Source organism: Pristiophorus japonicus, chromosome 9 (assembly GCF_044704955.1).
Source record: "Pristiophorus japonicus isolate sPriJap1 chromosome 9, sPriJap1.hap1, whole genome shotgun sequence".
Taxonomy (NCBI): domain Eukaryota; kingdom Metazoa; phylum Chordata; class Chondrichthyes; family Pristiophoridae; genus Pristiophorus; species Pristiophorus japonicus.
Window position 1 is genome coordinate 36,547,772 of NC_091985.1, and position 16,503 is coordinate 36,564,274.

At 43.1% G+C, this 16,503-nt stretch overlaps 1 protein-coding gene across 2 annotated transcripts in view; it reads right to left on the reverse strand.

Moving 5' to 3' along the window:
• prkd3 (protein kinase D3) overlaps nucleotides 1-16,503 on the reverse strand; it is a 488,274-nt gene that overhangs the window by 29,820 nt on the left and 441,951 nt on the right. For both annotated transcript variants that reach the window (XM_070889279.1, XM_070889278.1), the window contains 4 exons: nucleotides 11,894-11,946; nucleotides 9,910-9,982; nucleotides 4,095-4,201; nucleotides 1,849-2,010 (listed from right to left, as the gene is read on the reverse strand). In XM_070889279.1, the coding sequence (XP_070745380.1) occupies nucleotides 1,849-2,010; nucleotides 4,095-4,201; nucleotides 9,910-9,982; nucleotides 11,894-11,946 (395 nt within the window). The remainder of the gene's footprint in view (nucleotides 1-1,848; nucleotides 2,011-4,094; nucleotides 4,202-9,909; nucleotides 9,983-11,893; nucleotides 11,947-16,503) is intronic.

A 16,503-nucleotide genomic window follows, 5' to 3' on the forward strand; every position in this document is an offset into this window, starting at 1 on the left:
AGAGTTTCCCCCCCGATTCCCATTGACTTCAGTTTTACTAGGGCTCCTTGATGCCACACTCGATCAAATTATGCATTGATGTCAAGGGCAGTCAATCTCTCCTCACCTCTGGCATTCAGCTCTTTTGTCCATGTTTGGACCAAGGCTGTAATGAGGTCTGGAGCCGAGTGGTCCTGGCGGAACCCAAACGGGGCATTGATGAGCAGGTTATTGGTGAATAAGTGCCGCTTGATAGCACTTTCCATCTTCCACCACTTTGCTGATGGCTGAGAACAGGCTGATGTGGCGGTAATTGGATGGGATGGATTTGTCCTGCTTTTTGTTTTCAAAGACATACCTGGGTAATTTTCTACAGTGTCGGTTAGATGCCAGTGTTGTAGCTGTACTGGAATAGCTTGGCTAGTGGCGTGGCTGGTTCTGGGGCACAAGTCATCAGCACAACAGCCGGGATGTTGTCGGGGCCCACAGCCTTTGCTGTATCCAGTGCACTCAGCCATTTCTTGATATCGCGCAGAGTGAATCGAATTGGCTGAAGACTAGCTTCTGTGATGGTGGGGACCTCAGGAGGAGGGCGATATGGATCATCCACTTGGCACTTCTACCTGAAGATGGTGGCAAGTGCTTCAGCTTTGTCTTTTGCACTCATGTGCTGGGCTCCACCATCATTGAGGATGGAGATATTCATGGATTTTCCTCCTCCCCCCGTTAGTTGTTTAATGGTCCACCACCATTCACAACTGGATGTGGCAGGACTGCAGAGCCTTGATCTGATCTATTGATTGTGGGATCGCTTAGCCCTGTCCATAGCATGCTGCTTCCACTGCTTAGCATGCATGTAAAACCTATGTTGCAGCTTCCGCAGGTTGCCACCTCGTTTTTAGGTAAGCCTGGTGCTGCTCCTGGCATGCTCTTCTACACTCCTTATTGAATCAGGGTCGGTCCCCTGGCTTGCAGTAATGATATAGAGTGAGGGATATGCTGGGCCATGAAGTTACAGATTGCGGTGGAATACAATTCTGCTGCTGCTGATGGCTCACAATCGCCTCTGAGTCAGAAGGTTGTGGTTTTAAGTCCCACTCCAGGAACTTGAGCACATAAATCTAGGCTGATACTCCAAAGCAGTGCTGAGAGCGCACTGCACTGTAGGAGGTGCCTTCTTTCGGATGAGACACTAAAGTGAGGTCCCGGCAGCTCTCTCGGGTGGACATAAAAGATCCCATGGCACTATTTCGAAGAAGAGCAGGGGAGTTATCCCTGGTATCCTGGCCAATATTTATCCCTCAATCAACATAACAAAAATAGATTATCTGGTCATTATCACATTGCTGTTTGTGGGAGTTTGCTGTGCACAAGTTGGCTGCCGCGTTTCCCACATTGCAACAGTGATTACACTTCAAAAGTACTTCATTGGCTGTAAAGTGCTTTGGGACATCCGGTGGTCATGAAAGGCGCTATATAAATGCAAGTCTTTCTTTCTTTCTTTCTGCGGGCTCAATCTGTTCTTTTTTTAAGCAAAGAAGAGCATTTGCAGACATCACCTAGCTGCCTATTCAGGCAGGGAATAGTGTACTGCAAGGAAGCACAGAATCCTTAAAAACAAGAGAGGGGTAGGGTGTAACATTAGGGATTTGGGAAAAAAAATAGTTGACATATTCAAAAAGCTGGCATTATCTTTCAGTACACAGAGGGTTAATTCACAGCTTCACAAGTAATCTCAACTTCAGACATGGCTGAACACGTGATTGTTGCATTGGAACAATGACAGCCTTTTATGATTCTGAAGCCTGTTGGCATTGGGAGAGAGAGGGAGCTGGGTGGGGTGAGGGAAGAGAATCAAACTCAAATTACCTGCGTGACTAAAAATTTGGTGACGCGTTCCGGCAGGCGACTTTTCTCACTGGATAAGATCATTTCCAGCATGTCTCCGTGGAGTTTTTCCATGACAACAAAGACTCTTTCAGGAGTTTCAAACATACACTCAAGATTTACAATTCCAGGATGATGAAGGTTCTAAGAATGAACAAGACTTTTGTTAAAAAATTAGACTTGTTAATGAATACTGCTGTGATACTGCAGGCATTAGTCTGACACTTAACATCTGCTTTGAGGGCAGCGCATGGAGGGGATTGCATGGAGTTATACTGTTTGCTCACAGCATTCTATTCAGGCAAAGCATAGCTCTGTAGGTGTACTTAAACAAGTACAATGAGAGGGCAAATGTAATGCCGCCTCTGTCGGGAGAGGTCAGTATCACGGATATTTTACAACTGAAATTTACAATCAAAAACATCTGGTTTTGTGATTTTCATGCCAAATGAATGAGGCTGGGCAGGTCTGCCTGTCTCACCCACCACCTCATGACTGGTTTGAGACTACCATCGGGACAGTACTAGGATGGGGCACTTTCCCATCCTGTAAATCAGGGAATGGTGCTTTTTTTTCCCAAGGTGCAGAGCAAGAAGCAATATTCTGTCCTGCTGCTCTGCTCCTCCCACCTCCTCCAGTGGGTGGCCAGCATCCGTGGAACAACACCCCAGCATGAGTCACTACCTTCACGAAAAGGAGGGGAGAAACCTGGAGGAGGGAGAGAGAAGATTAAGACGTGGTAGGATGTGGGTTTGTGGCCATGACTCCTACTAGGATGTCAGCTAGTGGAGATGATGTGCTTTCCAACGGGGGTTGGGGGTTGGGGGTGGGGGGGGGGGGGGGTGGGGCGGGGGAGGTGTGGAGAAACAAAAATAGGCGGACCAGCATCACTCTTGCCATGATAACTCACATCATTACAACAGGCCTGGATTGCTTGCTACCTTATCTTGGATAAGGAATATTGTGACACAGGAAAAGCTAATATCTAGGGCAAAATAATTCAAAACAAAAATATGTAAAATTGACCTTTACGATCATTATTAAAATCTTAGTGTCGACGTTTCTTCATGTATACAAACAACACACATATTTACCTCACAACTTAACAGCTCACTTGTAAAATTGTTATTTATTCAGCTAGACTTTAAAAAAAAAAGTGTAGATAAAAGAATGTATCATAACAAAATTTGCAATGGTAATTAAAAGCAACCAAATCTGAAACCTTACAATTCAAATGTATAGTATTTTGCCAATTCGAACTTTTAAATAAAATAAGTCTTCACACTTTTGAGCTGTTCCAGATAAGGTATTTCACTGCTGGAAAATCAACACACTTTCACTACCAGTTTCAGCACTGGCTCCCAGATAAGGTATAACTGAGCTAGATTCAGAATACAGCTCCTCTATTCTGCTCCCAACATGTGCCTTAGTCCCAACCTCAGAAGAGCAAAGAAAATAAAGAATGTGCATTTATATAACGCCTCATCCAATCCTCTGGACATCCTAGAGTGCTTCACAGTCAATGACTTGCGTTTTAAAGTGTAGTCACTCTATTGTTATGTAGGCAAACACTCCAGCCAATTTTGTGCACAAGATCCCACAAGCAGTAATGAGACCAGTTTTTCTTTGGTGGTTTTGGTTGAGAGATAAATGTTAATTCAAGACACAGAGATTGAATAGTGTAACTAGAATAGGCAGGGCCTCAGTGTTGCATCCTAAAGATAGCACCTCTGGCAACACAGTACTGCACTGCTATTTCAGCCTAAATAATGTGGTCAAGTCCTGGAGTGGGACTTGAACTCATGACCTTCTGACGAGAGTGCTACCAAATGAGCCAAAGACCCCATACTTCATCAGTGTGACATTTCTATTTCCCACAACAAACATCTTTTGGGTGAGACTGACAATTGTGTATCTATGAATGCACCAAAATATGCAGTATTGCACTGTGTATTTTTGCCTGCTGGGAAATAGATTAAGTATGCCAAAATTCATTTCAATTATGACCTTTACAGCCAGCAGATAACTTTCATTCCATCAATCTAGGCAGAAAATGCAAAGTCAATGTTGTAACCTATTGAACTATCCAGGCAAAGATAAATTAATAAATATGGATCTCAACAAATGCCAAACTTCTTTGAAATTACTCATTTCACAAGACAAACACTTGTTATTCATCGCTGAATTCACCACGTTCAAAAAGTTGCACGAATATTTGCTTTTCCTACCTGAAGGATGGCCACCTCATTGCGAAGTTGGCTTTCTTGCTTTGTAGGGAATCTCATTTTGTCAATCACTTTGATTGCCATATCCCTTCCAGTCTTCCTGTGCTTTCCTACACATACATAATAGACATTACAAATTTTGCATTCAGAGACTGTTTCCCCAACCGCTCCCCCCCCAAAAAATTGTGATAGATGCATTTCAATGCAGGCAATGAAAAGGATTGGTTTCAGGATCACGAGTTCCCCCATACTGGCTTAGCCCGGATTGGGGAACTTACTGCAGGTGGCATCTCAGTGAACCCACATTTTATTTCTGCTTGAAGTGTTGGAGCACAAATGTCTGTGCTGCTGCCCTGTTCTCAGAAAATTACATTATGCAAGTTATGACCCTGAATTTGCGGTCGGAGGATTCCTGTGGGGAAATGCCTGCGATCTGAAAAAAAAATGCCCGCATACCTGGTGGTCGGGGCGGTACAGACCTTGCAGTACTTGCGGGTAGAGGCTCACGTGTCTCTGACACGCACGAGGTTCGCAAGCGCCCCTGGGATCACATGCGCCAGCCGAACGAATGACAGAAGGGAATCCCCATTCATGCTTATGGGGATTCCATATGTACGGAAACCCCATACACCTACACAACAAACGCATTTAAAAAAAATTATATATTTAAAATGAATTTAAATGGCATTTAATTAAATATTTAAAACAAAAATGGAACTTTTTGAATAATAAATTTACATATTTTAAAAGGGCTAAAAATAAACTTACCTTATTTCACAGGTTTTTAAAATGTATACATTTTTGATAAAATTTTATTTTTCTGCTTTTTAAAATACATGCTGGTAAAAGCAGGCCTTTTATCAGGCCTAAGAATTTCACGGGCATTTTCTGGGCAGAAACTGGGCAACTTTGCACCAGCGGATACCCTTTTCTCAGGAATGCGTTGGATCTCTCAAGAAGATTCTTGACAGATCGGCAAGTTCCGTTTTTTAGCGCATGCCTAAACCGGGAACTTGCAAGGTCCCTACGGGTGCGTGCGCATCTCATACACATCTGCAGGGGCCGCAAATTACGGCCCAATATGTTATAAATTAATAAGTTACGGAGAGGAACAATCACATGCAAAATTTTACATTTCTCAGCAATGTTGAGCTTTTCCCAAGTTCCTTGAACTTTTATACTAGTGTGAGGATTACGAAATGTGTTCTTCATAAATTGAAGAAGTACAAGTAACATGATTGATTGAGTAGATTACCCAAAGACCCAATTTTAAAGAATTCAGAGGAAGCACTTGTAGCTTCTCAATGCCTCATGTTAAACTGCTGATGGAGGTGGGTTAGAACTCTAGTTCTGCGTACAGAGAATATAAACATAAGAGTGCATCAGAAAGTGGGGTTAGAGTTGGGAAAAATTGTAAAAAGACAAAATTAAAAGCTCTTTATCCGAATGCAGCAGCATTCGTAACAAGATAGATGAGTTGATGGCACAAATAGAAATAGAAACATAGAAAATAGGTGCAGGAGTAGGCCATTCGGCCCTTCTAGCCTGCACCGCCATTCAATGAGTTCATGGCTGAACATGCAACTTCAGTACACCATTCCTGCTTTCTCGCCATACCCCTTGATTCCCCTAGTAGTAAGGACTTCATCTAACTCCTTTTTGAATATATTTAGTGAATTGGCCTCAACAACTTTCTGTGGTAGAGAATTCCACAGGTTCACCACTCTCTGGGTGAAGAAGTTTTTCCTCATCTCGGTCCTAAATGGCTTACCCCTTATCCTCAGACTGTGACCCCTGGTTCTGGACTTCCCCAACATTATGAACATTCTTTCTGCATCTAACCTGTCTAAACCCGTCAGAATTTTAAACGTTTCTATGAGGTCCCCTCTCATTCTTCTGAACTCCAGTGAATACAAGCCCAGTTGATCCAGTCTTTCTTGATAGGTCAGTCTCGCCATCCTGGGAATCAGTCTGGTGAACCTTCACTGCACTCCCTCAATAGCAAGAATGTCCTTCCTCAAGTTAGGAGACCAAAACTGTACACAATACTCGAGGTTTGGCCTCACCAAGGCCCTGTACAACTGTAGCAACACCTCCCTGCCCCTGTACTCAAATCCCCTCGCTATGAAGGCCAACATGCCATTTGCTTTCTTAACCGCCTGCTGTACCTGCATGCCAACCTTCAATGACTGATGTACCATGACACCCAGGTCTCGTTGCACCTCCCCTTTTCCTAATCTGTCACCATTCAGATAATAGTCTGTCTCCCTGTTTTTACCACCAAAGTGGATAACCTCACATTTATCCACATTATACTTCATCTGCCATGCATTTGCCCACTCACCTAACCTATCCAAGTCACTCTGCAGCCTCATAGCATCCTCCTCGCAGCTCACACTGCCACCCAACTTAGTGTCATCTGCAAATTTGGAGATACTACATTTAATCCCCTTGTCTAAATCATTAATGTACAGTGTAAACAGCTGGGGCCCCAGCACAGAACCTTGCGGTACCCCACTAGTCACTGCCTGCCATTCTGAAAAGTCCCCATTTACTCCTACTCTTTGCTTCCTGTCTGACAACCAGTTCTCAATCCATGTCAGCACACTACCCCCAATCCCATGTACTTTAACTTTGCACATTAATCAATAAATGGTTATGATCTGATAGCCATTATAGAGTCATGGTTACAAGGTGACCAAGGCTGGAAACTGAATATTCAGGGGGTATTTGCCATTTGCCAGAAAAGAAAAGGAGGCGTAGTAGCTCTGTTAATAAAGGATGAGATCAGTGCAGTGGTGAAAAATAATATTGGCTCAGAAAATCAAGATGTAGAATCAGTTCGGTGGAGATAAGAACTAATAAGGGAAATAAATCACCGGTGGGAGTAGTCTATAGGCCCCCTAACAGTAGCTACACTAAGGCAGAGTATAAATCAAGAAATAACGGAGGTTTGTAAGAAAGGTACAGCAATAATCATGGGCAATTTTAATCGTCATATTGATTGGACAAATCAAATTGGCAAAGGAAGCCTTGAGGTTGAGTTCATAGAGCGTATCCAGGATGGTTTCTTAGAACAATATGTTGTGGAACCAATCAGGGAGAAGACTATTTTAGATCTGGTAATGTGTAATGAAACTGGATTAATGAATGATCTCATAATAAAGGATCCTCTTGGGAAGAGTGATCATAGCATTGTAGAATTTCAAATTCAGTTTGAGGGTGAGACAGGTCTCAAGCTAATGTCTTGAACTTAAATAAAGGTAATTACAAAGGTATGAAGACAGAGTTGGTTAAAGTGGACTGGGAAAGTATATTACAGGGTAAGACTGTAGAAACACAGTAGCAAACATTTAAGGAGATATTTCATAACTCTCATCAAAGATTTATTCCAGTGAGAAATAAAGATGCGAAGAGAAGGATGAACCATCCCTGGCTAAGGAAATAAAGGATGGTAGCAAATTGAAAACAAAGGCATACAATGTTGCGAAGGACAGTGGAAGGCCAGAGGATTGGGAAATTTTTAGAAACCAGTAAAGGATAACTAAAAAAATGATAAAGACAGAAGATAGCATATGATAGTAAACTATCAAGAAATATAAAAACAGACAGCAAGAGCTTCTACAGGTATATAAAAGGGAGAGAGTATCTCATGTAAATGTTGGTCCCTTAGAGGATGAGACTGGGAAATTAATAATGGAAAACGGGCAGAGACTTTGAACAAATACTTATTTCATGGTAGAAGACACTAAAAGTATCCCAAAAATTGATAATCAAGGGGCTATTGGGAGGGGGGGAGGGATCTTAAAACAATAACTATCACCAGAGGCAAACTAATGGAACTAAAGGTGGACAAGTCCCTTGGACCTGGTGGTCAGCATCCTACGGTCTTAAAACAAGTGGCTGCAAGATAGTGGATGCATTGGTTATAATCTACCAAAATTCCCTGGATTCTGGAGAGGTCCCAGCGGATTGGAAAACCACAAATGTAATGCACCTATTTAAGAAAGGAAGGAGACAGAAAGCAGGAAACTATAGACCAATTAGCCTAACATGTGTCATTGGAAAAATGCTGGAATCCATTATTAAGGAAGCAGTAGCAAGACATTTAGAAAAGCATAATACAGTCAAGCAAAGTCAGCATGGTTTTATGAAAGGGAAATCATGTTTGACAAATTTGGTAGAGTTCTTTGAGGATGTAACAAGCAGGGTGGATAAAGGGGAACCAGTAGATGTAGTGTATTTGGATTTCCAGAAGGCATTTGAGAAGGTGCCACATTAAAGCTTACTGCACAAGATAAGAGCTCACGGGGCTGGGGCTAATATATTAGCATGGATAGAGGATTGGCTAACTAACAGAAATCAGAGAGTTGGGATAAATGAGTCATTTTCAGGTTTGGAAACTGTAACTAGAGGGGTGCCACAGGGATCGGTGCTGGGGCCTCAACTATTTACAATCTATATCTTGGATGAAGGGACTGAGTGTAATGTAACCAAATTTGCTTATGATACAAAGATAGGTGGGAAAGCAAGTTGTGAGGAGGATGCAAATAATTTGCAAAGGGATATAGATAGGCTAAGTGAGTGGGCAAAAATTTGGCAGATGGAGTATAATGTGGGAAAATCTGAGGATATCCACTTTGGTAGGAAAAATAAAAAAGCAAATTATTGGCCCTAAAATTCCGGCCTTCCCGGGTCTGTACAGAGTGTGTATGGAACCGGGAAGGCATCGTAATGCGCATGCGCCGAAAACTGTCTTTTCCGATCTGTCGAGTTTTAGTTCTCAGAGGGGTCATGAATCTTTATAATTCTCTACCCCAGAGAGCTGTGGAGGCTGGGTCATACTTAAGGTGCATATAGACAGATTTTTGAACGATAAGGGAGTCAAGAGTTATGGGGAGCAGGTAGGGAAGTGGAGTTGAGGCCAAGATCAGATCAACTGTGATCTTATTGAATGGCGGAGCAGGGTCGAGGGGCCAAATAACCTACTCCTATTTCTTATGTTTTTATGTATCCAACAGACACATCACTCCAAATTGGAATCAGATTTTTTGATAGTGTCTGCTTGAAAGGAAAATTAAACAATAGATTTTGCTGGTCACATGCCATTTCTTCAAATACCGTCCCGAAGTTTCTAAGTATTTAACCATAAAATTAAGAGCACCCAATATTATATGATCGGTGAAACCTCTGCCAAGTTGATCTCTTACAGTTGCTGTTAGGTGTACAAATATGACCCAGGTTACCCTCACTGACATTTTGTTCCTCTCTGTGGTGAGATGCTTAGCTTTCATTTTGTGTTTCCCCTGAAAGCCAGTCAACAACAGGATCTCACAGCCTGTGGAGAAGTGCTGGTATGAACCCGTCTGACCAATTAATGCCACTAAAAACCCTGTTAACAGGCAGCTCGCAAATCTTACTACCTGAAAGCTCAACAATTGCAGTGCCAACTTATCCATACAAGCACAGCTCAAGTTGAACCTAAAGCTGTATTTACTCCCATTTGCTCCTTTCCGGGTTGTTCTTTTACCAATGAAACTGAAAGTTAGACATATTTTTGCCTTTTTGGTGGGAGGGGATTAATACGGTGTTCATAGGAGTTGAGCAAGACAGAATCCGTGAGATCACTAAAACAGACGTGCATTATTTGGGATGAAAATGAGGTCTGGGATCTGAGACTTAGCATTGGTAGTTTTCAAGTTTCCTCAGGTGTACCTGGACAAATTATTGTTGCAGTAACTGGTCTACAACAAAAAGCACTGTGTTTTAAAAAGACAAAAATATTGATTGCTATGACCAGGAGTACCGTGCGACTTACCTCCATATACGATTCCAAACTGCCCTGAACCCAGCACCTCATCAGCAAAGATCTGGTACACAGAGCTGATATCCTGTAACAAAAGTAGTGCGAAGTTGAAACCAAATGCAGTGTGTGAATAATTTATGTTATCATCTGTCCTTTCTGAAGTTCTGTAGGCTCCTCTGCTGTCCCTGTACTGTCCACATAACCACTTGTTCCTGTTGATGCATGAATTGTTGGTTTCTGTTAACAGTCAAATGTACCAGTTTGAGGGAGTAGAAATGCTAAGACTACAGAGATGTGTAGCATAAGTTTATCATCTTACTTTATATGATATCGGGGTGGCTTCTTGAGACTACTAAATAGGAAGCTGTAGTCAACAGCATGGATCTTAGACAGGATACTCATGGAACCAATTCACTGAGTAACTTGGATTTTACAGTAACCACAACGTTGAAAATGCTATGCTGAAAAGTCAGCCTCGTACAGAAAAGGCAAAGATGTTGACTCCCAACATTACTCAGCAGTAGTGGTCAAGTTATGACCACAGTGTTGAGAGACCTGTACCTAACCACTTGTGTTTTACACACATACACACACACACACACATACACACACACACACACAGACAGACGAATTGAAAAAAGTCAATTATACTTTTAAATCCTAAGTTTGCTTTACAATTCAGATCTTTTTCACGGGGGCTCCTGCTTTTGTCCCGTCTCTTTCAACACGGATTGTTTTATTTACAGAGAAAGCCCTTGGTGGTTACAACGGAACATTGCCAACTGGGCCAAGCTGCCACATTAGATAAAACTGGTGAAAATCAAACCGAGTAGACCAGTGGTAGATGAAATAAGTGAATGGTATGGCACATTGCAAGAAAACATATATACTCTATGAATGGTGTTGCTGAGACACACCCAAGAGTGTTAGTCACTTCAACACTTATTGGCCCAGAATATCTGCGAAACTTGTGCCAAAACAATGACACAGAATTCCACTTTCTAACCACCCCATTGCTAAGTAAGTTTTTTACCTCCTGTTTAATTCCTTTAGCGATTACCTTCAATTTGTGCCCTCTTGTTACCATCCTATTGACTAGTGGAAACAATACATCACCATTGCATCTATTAAAGGCCTTCATAATCTTGTTAGCCTCTATCTGGTCAACCAGCCACCATCTCAGCTCTAGTGGGAAAAAATGCCCCAACTTATCAAGCCTCTCTGCATAGCAATAAACCTCATCCTTGGTAACATCCTATTAAATCGTCACTCCAGCTTTTTCATTAACTATACATCCTTCTTATAAAGGAATATCCAAAACTGCAAGTAATTCTCCAACTGAGGCCCGATGTTTTCTCTCACATTCAACTTTAGCGCCTTTCCTCTCCAAAATAAATCCAATTCTCTTTTGCCCTTTTATAACCTTATCTACTTACGATGCCACCTTTGATGACTTGTGCATTTATATAATGTTCTTCTTTTTATTTAATAGTTTGTCATTTCACATGTATTTTCTTTTCCATTCCATCACTTCTAAAATGCAGTACTTCACATTTGTCCACACTGAACTATATCCACCACTTATCTACTCAACCTGCTAGCCCATCTATGTACTGATCGCAACTCGCCATACCCACCAATTTTTTTTTTTTTTAAAGTACATTGCAATATTATTTTCCCATAATTCCTAAGTCCAGGTCATTGACATTGAACAATGATCATCTTGTCAAATACTTTAAAAAAATCTATATAAACCTCATCCACTGCATTTCCTTTACCTACAACCCTCTGCTATTTCTTCAAAGAACTCTGAAAGACCATTAGAAATCAATACTCATTGGCCTTGATTGACTCGTTCTTCAAGCGTTTAGTAATTTCGAACTGCATTATAGATTTTAGCAGTTTATCAATAACTGAAGACAGACTAACTGGCCTATAATTTACTGGTTTAAATTGCAAATTATTGGAGCACTTGGGAGAATAAATGTCGACTTACCACGTTCTCCTGGACTTGGCAGTTAGATACAGAAATGCTGAGAGACAGGTCTTCTGTGAAAAGAATGACAAAGAGGGATTTAATGGACAGAGTTGGAATTAAAATTATTATTCAGCAGCAGAAATATTTCAGTATCAGGATTACTCAAAATACTGTTCCTCTATTACATAGAATTTACAGCCATTTGGCCCAACTGGTCTGTGCCAGTTTTTATGTTCCACACTAATCTCCTCCCACCCGACTTCATCTAACCCTGTCAACATATCCTTTTATTCCTTTCTCTCTCATATGTTTATCTAGCTTCCTCTTAAAATGCATTTATGCTATTAGCCTCAACTACTCCAAATTCCTCTCCTGTTCCTCTATTTCATAACACGGGTTGCCACTGAAGCAATTATAATTTAACATGTTCAAATTCTGATTTGCACAAAAGGGGCCATGGATGGGTATTATTTTTCTTCTGGTTGCTTAAATCTCACTTTCAGCACAAATTGTTCCTGAAGAGCAGGTGGGTGAACTGTTCCCAGGTTTACGCCAGTAGAAGGCAGCATCTTTACAAACAGCTTCTCCTACCTAAGAACGACTTTGAGCTTGGAACTCTGAAAACAGAACCTTGTACTTCAGCTATAAAATAATCTGTAGGCTACTACCAGGCTGCTTCACAACATTTACACCTGCACGAGAAACAAGTGACCTGGAAGATGAAATCAAGATGTCATATGTGGTACAGATTGGATGCAGCAAACAGTGAGAGAGGAGATAAAGCGAACAATGCATAAATTGGCATGCAGGGTGTGGAGATGTGTATAGTTTACAAGTCTGCCAGGAAATATTGGAGGGAACAATAACTTGTATTTATATAGCGCCAAAGTAAAACATCCCAAGGCGCTTCACAGGAGCGTTATCAAACAAAATTTGACACCGAGCCAAATAAGGAGATATTATGGCTAGGTTTTAAAGAAATCTAGAAACAAGAGGTCATTCAGCCCACTAATGTGGCTCCATCATTTTGTCAGTCATGGAATCTCTTTGTTTTATCTCCAATTCTTTGATCTTTGTCCATATCCCTTAATATCTTTACTTCCCAAGTAAACAAGTCTCTAGTTGTCTGTGGACTAGAGTTTCCTCTCAAACCGCCCATTTACCGCCCAGAAATGCAAGTTTCCTCTCAAGCCACCCATTTACCGCCTGGCGGTAAATCCCACAGTCATTACTGACAGGCGGTATTCGATACTGTCCGCCCATATATTACCATCCAAAATGGAAGTTTCAGCATTTAAGATCCGTTTACCACCGGACCTTAATACTGTCCTGAAAAAGCAGGTCTTACAGGATCTTAAGTCGGCGGTATGAACACAGATCTGACAGGTTTGTTTGATATTACACAGATCTTTATAGTTCTCCACAGTTTGATGTATTTTTTTAATGGATTGTAGTATTTTCTAACGTTAGACAATAATATAAATGGTCAAATAAAGCCTTATTTACTCCTTTAGTCTTTCTCACTCACTAGTCTCACTCACCCCCAGAGTCTCTCTCCCACCCCGCCCCCCCCCCGCCCAGTGTATCTCCTCCCCCCAGTCTATCTCACCTCCTACAGTGATCTCCCCACCCCCCCACCACAGTGATCTCACTCTGCCCCCGCACCGCCCCCCCATCCCCCACAGCGATCTCAATCTTCCTCCCCCCACAACAGCGATTTCACTCTCCCGCCCCCACCCACAGCGATCTCACTCTTTTCCCCCCCCACACAGCGATCTCACTCTCCACCCCCCAACCCCCCGCACAGCGATCTCACTCTTCCCCCCACCCCCGCACAGCGATCTCACTTTCCACCCCCCACACAGCGATCTCACTCTTTTCCCCCCCCCCCCACAGCAATCTCACTCTTCCTCCCCCTCTACAGCGATCTCACTCTCCACCCTTCCTCCCCCCACAGCGATCTCACTCTCCACCCCCCACCCCCCGCACAGCGATCTTACTCTTTCCTCCACCCCCCGCACAGCGATCTCTCTCTCCACCCCCCACACAGCGATCTCACTCTTTCCCCCCCCCACAGCAATCTCACTCTTCCTCCCCCTCTACAGCGATCTCACTCTTCACCCTTTCTCCCCCCACAGCGATCTCACTCTCCACCCCTCCTCCCCCACAGCAATCTCACTCTTCCTTCACCCCCCCCCCCATCTCACTCTCCCACCCCCCTCCCCCACAGCAATCTCACTCTCTTCCCCCCCTCGCCCCCCCACCGCAGCATTCTCACTCTCCGTTTCCCCCCCCACAGCGATCTCACTCTCTGCCCCACCTTCTCCCCCCCCCACAGCGATCTCAGGCCGGCAGTCTCTGGCTCTCATCGGTGCCTCTGGGGGGCGGAGCTTGACAGCCGGGCGCGTACACACAACTTGGGAGCCGAAGATTCCCGAGTGGATAGGCCTCCTCTGTTGCACACCACCTGCTGTACTTCGCTCCCGCACTGCTTCGCCGCCACCGACATGGAGCACCTGAAAACCGCGGGAACGCGCACCAGCGGCTGAAAAAGACGCAACCGCCGGAACACCGCTAAGGATCAGGCGGGGGCGAGTTAAAAGGAAAATCCAGCCCCAAACCTTTTAAGCACCTCAATTGATTTTTCATCCACAGTCTACTCCTGATAATTCAAAATAATTTTTTGCACCATCAATTCTGCATTATCCAGTAATTCAAATTAATGATATAAAACAATACCTTAATGCTAACAATGAATGAAATAGCTCTAGATTAAGAGGAGTAGACTGTATAGTATTCGGAGACAATGCATTTCATATTTTTGCAATGCTGTGTGTGAATTTCATTTCTGGTTTTACTTGAAAATACCTCACTCTGAATTCTAAGATTATATCCCCTTATTCTGTATTCTCTCGCGAGAAAGATGAGTTGTCCCCTCTCTCCTCTGTCAATTCCGTTCATTACGTTAAACAGCTCAATCTCCAGGGACAATAAACCAAGTATATCATCAGTCTCACATCACAGCTAAATCACTCCATCACAGGTTTGAGCTTAGTGAATCACTGTTGGACTGTCGCTAAGGTCAATATATCCTTGCTAAGGTGAATATGCCAAAACTGAACACAGTGCTCCAAGTGAGATCTGACCAGAACTCTTCATAGCCATAGTAGCATTTCTTTGCTTTTAAATTCTGTACCTCACAATGAAGTCTTGTATAGAACCATAGATGTTTATAGCACAGGAGGAGGCCATCTGGCCCATCATGTTTTTGATAGGATAATCCCACTTGGCTTTTTGATCATTTCTTGCACCTCCAAACTAGCTTTGTATTGGCTTATATACCTGAACTCCGAAATCCTTTTTTGTTCATCCCATCTCCCGGTGCTTCCCTGTTTAGACTGCAGATCACTCAAAATGCTTGATGTTAAGGAATGTAATGGAATAATCTCCACTTTCCTGGATGAGTGCAACACTCAAGAAGCTCAAAACCGTCCAGGATAAAGAAGCACATTTGATCGGTACCCCATCCACCACCTTAAACATTCACTCCCTCCACCACCGGCGCAACATGGCTGCAGTGTGTACCATTTACAAGATGCACTGCAGGAACTCGCCAAGGCATCTTCAACTGTTCCCCTCAAACGCATGACCTCTACCACCTAGAAGGACAAGGGCAGCAGGTACATAGGAACACCACCACCTGCAAGTTCCCCTCCAAATCACATACCATCCTGACTTGGAATTATATTGCCGTTCCTTCATTGTCATTGGATCAAAATCCTGGAACTCCTCACCTAACAGCACTGTGGGAGTACCTACACCACACGGACTGCACCGGTTCATGAAGGTCGCTCAACACCACATTCTCGAGGGCAACTAAGGATGGGCAAAAACACTGGCCTTGCCAGCGACACCCATAACCCGTGAATGAATAAAAAAACAGCAGACATTAAGCAGGAGAGTAAGAGAGAGGGTTAGCATGGGCATCCAAATTAATGGTTAAAGAGAAGGGATTGAAGGAGCTTTCTGAAGTCAAGGAGGGAGATGGCAAATCAGAGGAAAAAGGCAAAGTTCCAAAGAGTGGGGTGTAGCGGCTGTTAGAGCAGCCGTCCATGAGTGTGAGCAGGGAATGAGAAGAAACTGATGTTAGAGGAGTGTAGAGTGTGCTTGTTTGAGTAGACACAGGAAGACATCACTAAATGGAGTAAGGCCATGGAGGAATTTGAAAGCGAAGAGAAGAATCTAGAAGCCAACTCATTTGGGACACGGTGAGCTTATGGAGTTTGGCGCGCACGAAAATAATGGGAGTGCAAGGCTTAGTGTGGGTGAGGACAATGGCCGTAGCATTTCATAAGAACATTTCAAGTGAGTTCAAGTGTGTGGAGGGTTCTGAAGGAGTGGTGAGAGGGTGAAGCACAATTATGAGGTTACATGCTCCAGGATTCTGGAAAGAAAAGGACGTTTGCATATAGGGCAGTAGTTGGAGAGAATGGAATACTTAAGGGCAGTTTTCTTGAGCAGGGGGCTATAGTGGCACTCTTGAAGAAGGTGGGATAATGCTGGAGAACAGAGATAGGCTGATGATGTCAGCAAGTTTAGGGCTGAGGAAATAAAGTTGGGTGGAATGG